General features: G+C 32.1%; 1 protein-coding gene across 1 annotated transcript; it reads left to right on the top strand.

Annotated features, from left to right (window-relative positions):
- The first annotated feature begins 6,793 nt into the window (after positions 1 to 6,793).
- Positions 6,794 to 12,983, top strand: LOC130894043 (uncharacterized). The gene is made up of 2 exons (XM_057800579.1): positions 6,794 to 7,230; positions 12,525 to 12,983. The coding sequence occupies exons 1-2, from the start codon at positions 7,140 to 7,142 to the stop codon at positions 12,719 to 12,721; spliced, it is 288 nt and encodes a 95-aa protein (XP_057656562.1). The 5' UTR covers positions 6,794 to 7,139; the 3' UTR covers positions 12,722 to 12,983.
- The last annotated feature ends 925 nt before the right edge of the window (positions 12,984 to 13,908 follow it).

Below are 13,908 nucleotides of genomic sequence, written 5' to 3'. Positions count from 1 at the left end.
CAAACATTATAAGCAATCTTCGGTACGCAGATAATACCGTGGTAGTGTCCAGTAGCCTGCCAGAACTTCAATCTCTTATGGACGTTATTGTAGAATATAGCGAGCAATTCAGCCTTTATATGAATACGTCCAAGACAAAACTATTGGTGTTCTTAAAAATACAGAGAACTTCCACCCTAAGACACCAAGGAGAGACCATTGAACAAGTGTCATCTCTAAGATACCTTGGCACGCTCGTCAACCAGCAATGCGACCAAAAATTCTAAATCAGATCAAGAATTGAGCAAGCGCGGAAAACTCTGAACGACATGAGGACACTTCTGGCAAACCTCAGTCTGGAACTCTGGACCAGAATGCTTCGTTGTTACATCTTTCCTGTTCTTCTGTAAGGATGCGAAAGTTGGAATACGGATGCGGCCACAGAGAAGAAAATCGATGCGTTCGAAATGTACGTCTACAGGCGAATGCTGCGGATATCTTGTACGGAACATAAGACAAACATAGAGGACCTAAACATAAAGAACTTATCACGACAATCAAGGAGAGAAAGTTGCAGTACCTAGGTCATATAATGAGAAGCGAGTGATATGAGATTCTCTGCTTGATAATCGAAGGAAAACAGTCGGCCGTAGACAAAATTCATGACTGACTGACAGACTTGTGCTGATGTCTCGGATAGATGTCTACAGAAATTTTGCCATTTGGATAGCCAATCTCCGTAAGGTGACGGCGTCGTAAGAAAAAGAAGATACAAGGTCTAAGTACTCTTTATTCTAATATTTTGGGTGGATATATATTGGAAATATTGATGACACGCATATTCAAATTACAGTTAAGAAGATTGGATACAATTGTGACAACTAAATGTTTTTTTTTTGGTGTAGATGATTATTTATTTAATAGATACTCGCTTTAGCTATACCCTCGTTATACTCTTATCATAGCCCTTTCCATCGTCAAAATAATGTGTTGCCAGCCAGCCCTCCATTCTTGAAACCACACCAGACACAAAATCAAGGGAAATGGAAAAAAAATCTTCTATTTCTCTAATTTCATCTAGTAATCGATTACTAGTTCTCTTGTAGGTGTCCACGATGTCCCAATTATCTCACTTTTTGGTGATCTGTATCAATATGGGCACCTCATCTTGATCTAAACTTGTAGGTTTCGTTTCACAATCGATAAAATCCGTGAAAAACTAAGTGAAAGCTTTTTTGTTTTGAAACGGCGGTTTTATTAATCTTTGCATCAACTAAAGACACTAGTTCGTCGATCATAATTTTCTCTTCTTCATCGTGACTGTTAGTTTAGTCCTTTTGAAACTGATTACATCATTTCCGGATACAACCAATTAGGTTGTTTCCGTATAGTTTACGCATTTGCCTATGTTTATTGTCATTTAAAAGGTAGCACAAATCGCAACTGGATTCCCTTTTCTAATGCCCCTCGTATAATAATTTTATTTTGTCATAGATTCATATATATATATATATATATATATATATATATATATGTATATATATAATATTTTACACTCGAATAAATGGCACAAATTTGAAAATTATGATGTGATGTAAATGGTAATATTGATTTATCATGCAGAAAACGCTACGGTATGCAGCAATTTATATTTGAGGACTTTTCAAAAACTATAATCCGGGTTCATGTAGATCAACTATCAGCTGATTGCGGATCCTAATCCCAAAACGAGATTTGAATCATAGTTTCCGAACGTTACATTCAATTTTCGGTGAAAATTTAAAACATTATCTACAATAACTTTTGATTTTTATTGGTTTCTTGTACTTTAATTGTTCCATATTTATTCACAATAATCCTTCGACTCCGGATATTCCTTGATGTACTTGATAGACGTTTTAGGAACAACCAAAACATTTATTCGAACCCAGGAGAGACTTTTGAATAGAAGAAAAGCTTAATATATCTCGGGACAGGGAAGCGATCATATCTCGAACGCCTAGCTCTCAGCGGAGCTATGCAACTTCTAGAGGTTTGGCACGCGCGACCCTAAGGCTAGCAACCATAGTTGTATAATAGTTTCTAGATGTTTAATAACCATTATTGAACAGTTTTACTCTGATTTTCCACTAAAATTTGATAATAATAAGCTATTTTTATGCTGAAATGCTAAAAGTATTAATAGTACACAGCCATTTAATGGAAATAAAAGTTCAAAAAACCATAGACAACTCGTCAACTGATCGCATTTACCTATCGATCTACCGAAGAGAGAATCATAACATATGACTAAGACCCGATTAATTCAATCAGATTCCGAACAACAATGAACGTGATCCGGGTTAGTTTCATTCAGATCATGATTTGGTTAAACCGATCATAGTTTTCAGAAAGTCCTATAATTCTATAATACCTTCAATAAAATGAAGATTAATCTTCAGTGGCAACCTGAGCGGTAAGAATCATGCCAAATATTGAAAAATTATAACCAAGAACTATCTGTAAAACCAGGAAAGAGTTGCGAGTTGGTTTATAGCTAGAAGTAATCTATTAAATAAATTTTCACTTTAAAAATTGTGTTTATATTATCAAATCCATCATTAACCAACATGTTTGATGAAAGAAATTTAGAAAAAATATCGATTTATACCAATAGTGATATTCAGAATTACGATTTTTTTTAAGTAGGTTTGAGTAGGTCCGTCTCTGTCACCATTGTTGAATTAGGAAGACATTAAATAGCTGGAAATTCCCCTTCCGATTCTTATGCTTCACTAGTTTTGTTTCTTTTTCATCTGCCATAAATAACAAAAAATGATTTTATCATTTTGACAATATTCCAAAAAGGACAATGTATTTTATTTATTGTAAATTCACAACTGATGTCGGATATTCTGAGAAATAAGATTTAGATGTAAAATAATAATGTATTTATAGTGTTCCACTTTAAATATATAAATAACATCATGGTTGATTGTGTTTAATACGAAGGCTGTCAAAAAAGTTTACGACTTTAACCTGAAGATGTCAGCAATTATTAATATAAGTTGAGAAATATATTGGTTGTGAGTTTTCAGTAATGATATTGTGTTCATCGAGTTGCAAAAAGGTGAAACAATGACAAAAGAGTGGATTGCTAAGATCATTTGAAGATGAAGAAAATGCTTTTCACCAGGAAAACGAACCTTCTTACAATTCGCTGATCACTATGGCTACAATTCACGATTAGCAATTAACCATCCACCGTATTCACTAGATCTGGTCTCCAGCGACTTTATCCTGATTTCTAATATTGAATTTTCAGTTACATAAAGAAGATTCTCATCAGTAGAGGACGTTGTCGTATCGTTGGTTTTGAGGAGAAAGTCGGCAACTATTATTTGGAATGATTAAAAAAGTTGAAACATGAAAATTATTATAAAAAAACGAAAACTTTCCATAAAACCCTCGTATTCTACAAACTTCAGAAAAAATCACTGTGAATTTATTTTGAAATAGAATGTTGTAGACAATATAGAAAAAATATTTTCTGTTAAGGTAAATACACAACCTTAAAACAATGTTTCTTTGTAGGATTTTAAAAGCTTTTAACAATGTTCTGTTAATGCTGCAGATAAGTATCTTCCAAAAATACTTATCTTTGATTGTTTTTCATATTACACATAAGGCGGTGATTCATAATAGGAAGAATACTTTGGTTTTAACATACATAATCAAATCCTTTTATCTCATAATGTCTAGTTTGGGTTTTAACAATGAGAAATAATTTACAGAAACATGTTATAAATATCTGTATAGTAATATGACAAAAAGTATCAAAAATCGTTAAGAATTCTCATTGTACCATCTCCTAAGATGTGATAGGATGAACTGTACAATTAGTAGACATTTGTGAGTAGTATTCATAAAATGATTTGTAAAAATAATCTGTCTACAAACGATTAAAGCTTGGTTTATGCAACCAAAATTAAAAATTACTACATTAAACTAGGGTGACCATTCGTACTTATTTTATCAGTACAGTACTGGTTTTCAGAGCATAAGTCCTGGTTAGTCATTAAACCAAACCAGTACATGAAAAGTAGTGGTTTTAGATTAGAAAACAATAAAACAAAAAAGGTACTAACGCCACGCCACGCCACGACGTCATACAATCCCCTCATGTCAGTCCTTCAGTACTTTCTGAAATACAAACTGAGATTATAGATTAAATAGTTGTGAAGAAAGAACACAGCCTTGGAAAACTCCCTTTCGAATTTCGATTTCGTTTGTCTCCATGTCCCCAACACGCACTACTGTCGTTTAATTTTAACAGATATCTCTGATTAATCTTATTGGATCTAAGTTAATTCTCTATAAGTTTATCGTGTTGGATTTTATCAAAGGCCTTCTGGAAATCAATAAAACAGACAGGTAAATTTTTGTTGTATTCTCTGCACTTCTGTAGTAGTACGTTATAGCGAATAATGCTTCTCTAGTTCCTAATCCTTCTCTAAAACCAAACTGCGTTTCATCTAGTTGTCCTTCATATTTTGGATACATTTTCTGCTGGATTATTCTCAAAAGTACTTTTAGTGTGTGGCTCATCAAACTAATCATCCGATATTCGTCACAGGACTTCTTTTTAGAATGGATACTGATTCAAGTCAGTTTTAATGGTTTTTTTTTTGGACAATTTTGGATGATGGGTCAAGTTTCTATCGTCCAACGCTGTCAAGCATTCTATTGGAATGTTGTTAATTTCGGCTGCTTTTCTGGTTATCGATATTTTTATGGCATACTCCACTTCGGCATAAAGAATACATAGCTCTTCCATCTGTCCACTGGAAAACATTGTTGGTTCCATATTTTTCCAAATTTTTAAAGCTGACTACAAATAAAGCCCGCCCAGACACTAACTTGATGCCCTCTAAACTAGGACAAAGAGGTTTGTTATTGGGAACGTGGCAATGAAACACCAAAGTACCAAAGTGAACTATATTATATATATTTATATATATATAATATATATATATATATATATATATATATATATATATATATATATATATATATCTACATTAAATGATGTGATGATTCAACACTGCATAAATGATTACGATTATTTCTTTATTGGTTATTTCCCAATTCGTTAGAAATAATTTCGTGGCAATACTGATATAAACAAGGAAATTCGTGACTCTTTAATTATTAACAATAAGATCCTCTTGATATTTCTTTGAAAATGGGAGTAAGATTAAACAGAATTGTCCACATCAGTTTTCTTATTAAAGTAAGTTTGATTGAATAATGATGTTCTTACAAATTGAACTGCGTATTCAGTGATGATTAGTCGTGTTTTGATTTGGCACTAAACGATTCCTAATAATACTTCAAGGATTCAAGATGTGTTCAATATTTGTAGGTCTTTTTAGAAACGAATCCGATTACAGCAGATTCATACGAGATTTTCGCGAGAAAGCTAGAAAAACACGAATGAAGGAATGAGAAACTATAATCAAAATTTCGCGGGTTATCGTCTTGTTTTCGTTTATTTTGTACAAGACAAAAGAGCTAAAGGCCGTTTAAAATGATGCAATACAACGTGCAATGCAATGCAAGACGCAATATTTCTTGATCAAAAGCATGCGCAGATGAAGTTCATCTATTTGTTTCATGCAAGGTCTTGACATTATCAATTTTGTGCCATTTTTATTGCATGCAAGTTGCAATCTAGTTACTTTTGGCTTAACAGATCAGCTGATTTTCGCAAAACTTTCTTATTTTAATTGTTAAACTAGACACAAAATATGAGATAAAATTTGAGGTTAGGAATTTGTTTACTATTACTTGCATGCAATTTCTTGCACGTTGCATTGCATTATGTCAAGCGGCCTTTAGAACGTGTAAACAAACGAAAACGAAAAAATTTCAAGTTATTTGAGGTTGAAGGTTTTCAATTTTGGAGTTCCCCAAAAATAGTCACCCTTCAACGAACAATAACTCAGTTATTATTGAATTCACAGATGTCCTTAAAAAACGAATCTCTTTGTTTTTTTATTAGCTACATTTTTATTTTAAATGATTTCGCTGATAAAATGAAAAATCGTAATAATATGCGTTTTTTCAATGAAAAATGAGCAGTTTTTATCGTTAATAACTATAAAAGTACCAAATTTATAGACTAAATTTTGTGAAGAATTAGTCAATCTGAAATTATTTTGATGAAATAAAATTTCAACCCCAAGAAGCGGTAGATTTTACCCCAGGGTAAAAGCACCCTCCGTCCCAGAGTAGATTTTATATCAATTTTCTAGAAAACCAGCCTTGATTATCAAAATTCCACGGAAAATCAGCTGGTACCTGGCCTAATAATAAAGCATACCCTTAGTACTAATAATGAGTATGTAAAATGTAATTAAAATTTTTCATTATTGTAGGTACTACTTGATTAAAGTAGTACTTATTTCGGCTTATTAGTATAGATAACACTTAATTATTCGTCTGTTGTATATTTCATAAAATCTGATACTAAATATCGTTTTTTCTCCAACCATCAAAAAATGTTGTCATTTTTGTACTATTTTCAGGTGCAAAAGCCATCAATTCCCTTACCGTACAAAAATTTGCTCGCAATTTTGCATTCACTCGGCTGCGCTGTGCTCCGCCTCGCAACTGCAAAATTTGCTCGCAATTTTGCATTCATTCGACTGCGCTGCGCTCCGCCTCGCAACTGCAAATATTGCTCGTAAAAAAATATGCACTTTTAATCCTTATAATATAATATACTATATGTCAGTGACATCTATCCGTCAGAGACCTAGTCAAGTAAGCGTCGATCTTATAAACAGCAAACAAAACATTATTAAACAATTAGTAAAAACCCGATTGTTATGAGAAATGAAATTAGTTGACTATTTATCAGTTTTAACTCCGGACTATATCAAAATAGTGTTTGTGTTTCAAAGAACAATGGCATGCATTTGATTTTACTTTTCATAATCAGTTGACTTATTTACTTTAGTTTTGGAAATCAATAATGTAATGAAGTGCTTTAAAACATTTGAACCCGACCTTATATATATTAATATCTTTGTAGTGACTGAACTTTATTAATAATAATGAGATTAAGAGTATTTCATTTTATTTTGATTTTAAACTGAATAGAAAGTATAGAAAGCATGTCCACGAACAATTCATCGGTTAATAAATTAGAAAATTTTAGTCAGTTCTTATGGACAAGTTCAATTTTACATGGAGAATATTTACACAGTAAGTCATTTATATATATATATATATATACACACTATTATTAAATCTATAAATCTAAGTATAATGGAATGACTAGGTGGTGATTGAAATAAGCAATTTTTATCTAAATTCATCATTTAAGTTGTAGATGTTAAGGATACTCACAATATCATTTTTTTCTTCATGAAAAGCAAAATTAATTTTTTCAAATGTATGTTTGTCTATCACATATTTTGGCGCCCGCTCTTCTTTATTATTTATTAATGACTATATGAGTGCACCATCCGAAATATCAGAACTGTGTTTTAACATTCCTTTCTTTTAATCTAGAAGTAAGTATCCTTGGGAACGTTCAGTTCTTTATAATTGAAACATTTCGGAGTAGTTAAATCTTCTAAGAATCTGCCATCATCATTTTTTCCAACTTCACCATATGATGTTTCTGTTTCACCTTCTGGACTTATCTGTAAACATTGTAAGCATTCTTCTGATTGTACTATAAACATTGTTACAGATTAAAATATGTCTATTTGTGTGCATTATTTCTATTTATTTCTATATATTGCGATTCTTTTCAAACAAAAGGTAGACCAAAATTCACGTTTTCATGGTCAAAACTGCTTCACAGAAAAAAATTTTAATTTATTTTTATTTTCTTCCTCAAAATGAAAATAGTCTTTTTGCTTAAAAATATGTATTTTGAATATAAAAACGTTGAAATCTATGTATAAACTTAGCAACTAAGTACTTTCGCTTTTCACTGATAGAGAGCGTTGCTTTATTTTCTTGATAACTTATGTTAGTGCTGTACTTTGCCGTTTGTCACGTGATACTGGTCACATTGACGTAACTTTGGAAGCAAGTAGTGCATGATTTTTATTCGTCATATTTTTCTTTTTATTTCTGTGAAAGAAAGACAGCTGCTGCGGTTCAAAAAGAAATATGTGAGGTTTATGGTTACAGAGCGCACATGTCAGAATTGGTATAAGAAATTCCGTTTTGGAGATTTTTTCCTCAAAGATGAGCAGTCATAATTGAAGAGGATCGTCAACTGTTCGAGAGGTTGCGAAGCAGCACACAACAATTGAAAAACACTTAAAATGTCTTGAACAGTAAAGAATTTTGAGATTTGATTCCACCTTAAACGAAATGTAGCTGATCATCATTTGAAAACAATCATCACTGGTGATAAAAAATGGATCCTGTACAGTAACATATTTAGAAAAAGATCATGGAGCAACACGATCAATCAGCATGAACCACATCGAAAGCTGGAAAACAACAAAAAAGCTCATGCTGTCAGTTTGATGGGATTACAAAGGTGTCGTATTTTTTAAGCTGCTTCCAAGGAGGAAAACGATCAATTCTGATGTTATTGTTAACAATTAATGAAGCTGGATGAAATAATAAAAGAAAAATGGTCAGAATTGTCAAATCGAAAAGATTTAGTGTTCCACCATGCAAAGCCTCACATAATCTTTGGTAATTCGTGGGAAACTATTGGAACTTGATTTGGAAGTGATACCACATCCTCTATACAGCCCTGATTTGGCACCATCTGATTACCATTTATTTCGAAGTTTGCAGAGTTTTTCTGGTGATCAAATTTTCACAAATGACGATGACCTTCAAATTTACCTCGTTCTGTTTTTTCCTGATAATGAGCAGACATTTTATGAGCTCGGAATCATGCAGCTGAAAGAAAGATGCCAAGATGTCTTTGAGCAAAATGGAAAATATATAATTGACTAAAAGCTATTCTTTGTTAAGGAAAAGTGTTTTATTTTATACTACAAAATCGAAGTTACTTGGTCGCCAACCCTAATACTATTTGTTAAACAAAAATAAAAGTCGATTAACTCATTTCAAATAAGTAAATATGATTGATATGTATTGTGAACAGAGCCGAAAAATTTAGATTGGGAGCAAATACTGCGCATAGTTCTGATAAGTAACCAGCAAAATCACTTTTAAAATCTATGTGATTAGCTTCAAAATGTTTTGAAGCAACTGGAAACTATTAATACGCAGAATACTGTTTCCAATTGTTTGTCACTTGTGTGAGCATAACAGCTTACCTGACAATTCTAGATTTTTCTAAAATAACGATAAAACTTAATTGTGTGTAGACAGTTCATTAAAAAATTGAATTAATTAAGAGAACGTCATTATAAAAATGATATTGGAACAGTATGTTTTTTACCACTTATCATTTGGCGGGTATACAGAGTTGACAATAAACAAAAATTATCGTAGAATATTTAGATAACATTTTTTGTAATATGTGAAATGATCCATAGTATAACAAATATAAATATCGGAAAGTAGTCGTTGATAATGATAATTGACATAAATCACTTTCATTTACAAATATAAACTAATTAGTTGAAATAACAAAAAAACATACGAAATACGATAAAATTTAATAATCTTCTTCTCTTCGAATTTGAATATTTAGGTAGTTATATTTAATGTCATCGTGGAATTCAAGATGTCGAATTGAAAGTAACATGAGATTGATTCGAATTTGAGGTTACGAGAAACAGGTATGGATAGGTAAATGTATCTTAGTATGTTGTACGTAACAGAATTTGAAACTTTATGTTTTTTGCAAATGGAAGTGGAGAAGGTCCAGCACGAAGTGTACTTAGTGTGGCAACTGAAAAAAAACTTATTAATTGAACTTTAGTATTTCTAACGTGATGGAGTCATTAATTCCCGTTATATTCATTTATGTGATGGTGAGAATTCTCATGGGTAGGATTGGTTGGCTATCATTTGATAGATACCTTATTGACAGTACTTTGAATTCGCAGAACTATTTGTAGCTTTGGGAACCTGTTTCATTAGGATTTCAGTTTAAATGTACGATAAGCTTTGAACACGGTTTTCTGATAGATGCATCTATCAGGGAGGTTCTTTTAGAGGCCGTCAATTATATGGATTTTTTGTGGTTATCTCAAAAATAAGGTGTACGAAATACCTGTGCAAACAGGATGAGATTTAATAGATACGATTGTGTTCCACTGCAATACTATTAGACATAATATGGGTTTTCTATTCGAAGCGCAAGGATACAACCATTGAAATGCGTCGAAATGCGAGACCATTTACTAGATCAATGTCAGCGCTCTAGTTGGTTAGAAATTGGTTTTAGTCAATTTTTTTTTGTAAAAATTGGTACTAAAAGCAATAATAAAATGGCCTACAACAACCAAACGACTCAGTTGATCTCAAGTTCGAACAGGAGTATATTTTTTTTAGCTAAAAGCGTGGGAAAGTTATTTTCGATAACTTCATCCAGGGTAAGTCATCCCTGTAAAAATTTTAAATCTATAACCATCAAGAGTAGTCCGTCCTTGGATTCGAGGTAAAACTGTGAATCTATTACATAAACATACACATACATTTTTAACATGCTATACATTTGACGTTACTTCTGAATTTGATTTTACTGATGGCACTTGATGAGCTCGAAACGTACATGTCCTGTGGATATTATACTGCAATAACAAACCATGAAATATATAAAAAACATATAATAAATTCAAACATACATCACATATATAGAAACGAGAAATCTATCAAGGATAAATAAGTAAAAAAGTCGTAGAACTAACAAATATCTTCATTTATAGTTACAATGGAAATTAAAAAGAGAAAAATATTAATAATTTCATTTACGAGGGTTGCTATTTAAGTTTTGATTTGAACGCATCAACTGCTTCTTCAAGTATAGAAAAACGTTAACCTCGCAATTTATTTTTGATCTGTGGGAAATAAGAAGCATGTCAAAAAAAGACTGTTACGGTGGATGACCCAACAGTTCGACTGTCCAAAAATGTTTTTGTTTTAATTTGATGTGTGAGAGCTCGCATTGTCGTGGTGGAGAATGGTTCGTCTCCTGCGATTGGTTTTCCTGATTTTTTTTAACACTTTTGGTAAACAAATCCTTGTGTACAATTCAAAATTTACCGTTCTACGTTGCTCTAATGGAACGGTGGCGACGCTTCGAAATTTTTCGTGCGTGAACAACTTTTGTTAAATTTGGCTCGTCTTGAAAGATCCATACAATCGATTGCTATTTAGTTTCAGATTCATATTCATAAATCCATGATTCTTATCTTATCCATAATTTTATAGACCTCTTTTAAAGCAACACGATTGAATTTTTTCAGCATTTCTTTGCACTAATCGACATTGTCGAATTATCTGATATCCAACGCGAAAAAATCTTTTTGACAGCCAAATGTTCTTGCAATGTTGAATGTATGCCAGTGGAAATAATACAGTGTGTCACATTTTACGCACAGCATCGATGTTTTCTGGCACGACAGCTGATTTTGGACGACTTTTACGAAATTCATCTCTATAGCCAAGTGCGACCAAGCTTTAATTCTGAAAAGCAGCGATACGCGGTGGCTGAAGATGGTGCTTCATCACCAGAAGTCGAAGCGAATTGATCGGCAGAGTGCTGTTGGTTTAATCCGTCGAAAATCATAGAAACTTATCGCAAGAAACTTTTTGCAATTTAATTCCATTCTTTGAAGAAGATGAATGTTTAAAGTAACTGTAAACCACTCAAATAGTACTCGTATGACAACACATTCTGAGTACGTTCACCATTAAAAATGTCAATCTTCATGATGGCACTGTCAGATTTGACAAATCAGTGCTGCCATATCTCAAAACTTAAGTAGTATTTAATGATTTTGTTCTCATTACTTCTTGACAATTCTAATAATAATTGGTTTATGAACTGAAAAATAAAACTTTCAATTTTGTAAGCACTGAATATTTCAAAGACTCAATACTAGTCTTGAGCTAACTGGGGAGCTAATCGATATCTATGTATCACCCTCCCTCACTTCTCTCTTTGTCCTACCACTACTATTGTCCTTTTTATCATAAAAAAATTAGTTATTCGTAGTAGCTACAATTGAACCATGATACAAAAATTTTTTAACCGTTAACATAAATTTATATTCATGTCGTTTATCATATCGTCGACACCTATTAAGTATTTTTGACGTGTCGCAAGAAAAGGGAACGAAAAAAAACCTAACCTAACCTAACCTAACCTAACCTCACCTAACCTAATCTAACCTAACTTAACCTAACCTAACCTAACCTAAACAACTTAACTTAACCACGTATTTTGTGCCTATATTTAGATTTTTCCTTTTAGGTTCAATGATCTAGTGTAGAGTATCTGGTAAAAGCCAATCGGTGGGTTGCCGTTTTCGGAGCTCCAGTACAATATGAAAGTCATTTTTCACTTTAATGATACTAATGTGCTATTATTTTTTTTACAGGGAGGGAAACAGAATGGAGTCCACTCATATTAATACCACTTATTGCTACTGTCGTACTGGTTATCACAATTCTTCTTCTAATGATCTTCAGACAAAATCCAACTCTAGTGATAAGCACTGTAGCTGGTTGTTTGATTTTCATAACTGTGTACTTGATAATGGTAGCTATGAATTCCAGTAGGCAATATTTGTATTAAAATAGTTGAAATGTCGTTCAGAACTGGTTTATAATCGAGCCAAATCATTTTAAAAAAATACACACATATATTTATATTTATATCACACATCAATTTTATATATTCATCTATTGTTATAACAAAAAAAAGAACCATTAGAGAATACAGTGAATGGAGTATGGATATTTAGACAAAATTATTCAATTAAATTGATAAATCTTTACAAAAACTTTCCATTAGACTAATTAATTGTTGACGAATATAACGAATCAAACGCTAAGACTATGACAACGAAAATAAATGAAATAATTTTTTTCAACTTTTTTATAGTTTTATCAGTGTAATTTTTTAGTATGTTTATAATATATTTTTTTAGAATCTAGTTTGTGTATTTATTGCAAAAAAAATGCTTTCGAAATCGGCAGCTAAGTGAAACATCGCAGTGAAATCGCTTTTCAGTGCCTGGACACTGATAGTCCAGTCATTTTAGGAATTTTGAGCCCCAATCTGCGGAATAATTCCTAGTGCGCTGAATTTTTGTCTACACCTTTATCAAGATGTTGAAATGAAGATGTGAAAAATCGACATCGATATCGTGCCATCTAAGAAAGTTACGAAGGTGAAAAAGTCACATATACATGATTAAAACGGCGATATCTCACGAATGGTGAATGGCAAGAGAAAAAGTGACTGGACCATTTTTGTAGAGAATTGTATGATCTACAACTTTGATCTGACCTACTTTCACGATAATATTTACTGTTTTCGAGAAAAATGGAAAAAAGCCTTAATTTTGTACTTTTGATCTTGAATAAAATTTTTTGCAGAAGTAGGATCGAAGAGGACTTTTGACATTTCATTTATAATGATGTATTTAACGTCTCTGTCAATTTTCAGCTCTATGCGAATTTTGGCTCAGTCGAATATCTATTTTGACTAGAATATTCATTTATAACATTTCTTTAAGAAATAAGCAAAACGAAAAATAATTAGATTGTTATTGGATCAATAATTGCCCAGTTGATGGGAATTTATTATTTTTTCAATAAATATTTTGATTTCTCTTGAAATCGCCCAGTTTCAAAAATACTTGGAATTTAGGCGAGCAGAATAATTTATGAGAACCGCGTTTAGTTACACAGCTAAATATCATTATTTTTCTAAAATCGACATGAAAATCTTATTTCTTTTCATTCATTTATGTTAAT

The sequence above is a fragment of the Diorhabda carinulata genome, chromosome 5, assembly GCF_026250575.1.
Source record: "Diorhabda carinulata isolate Delta chromosome 5, icDioCari1.1, whole genome shotgun sequence".
Lineage (NCBI taxonomy): Eukaryota > Metazoa > Arthropoda > Insecta > Coleoptera > Chrysomelidae > Diorhabda > Diorhabda carinulata.
The sequence above is the reverse complement of the archived record's forward strand: the minus strand, read 5'-3'. Positions and strand labels throughout refer to the sequence as shown.

Coding starts and splice junctions, on each gene's coding strand:
- LOC130894043 (XM_057800579.1), top strand. CDS start 7,140: ATGTCCACGAACAATTCATCGGTTAATAAATTAGAAAATTTTAGTCAG. Junction 7,231..12,524: donor ACATGGAGAATATTTACACA/GTAAGTCATTTA, acceptor TTTTTTTTACAG/GGAGGGAAACAGAATGGAGT.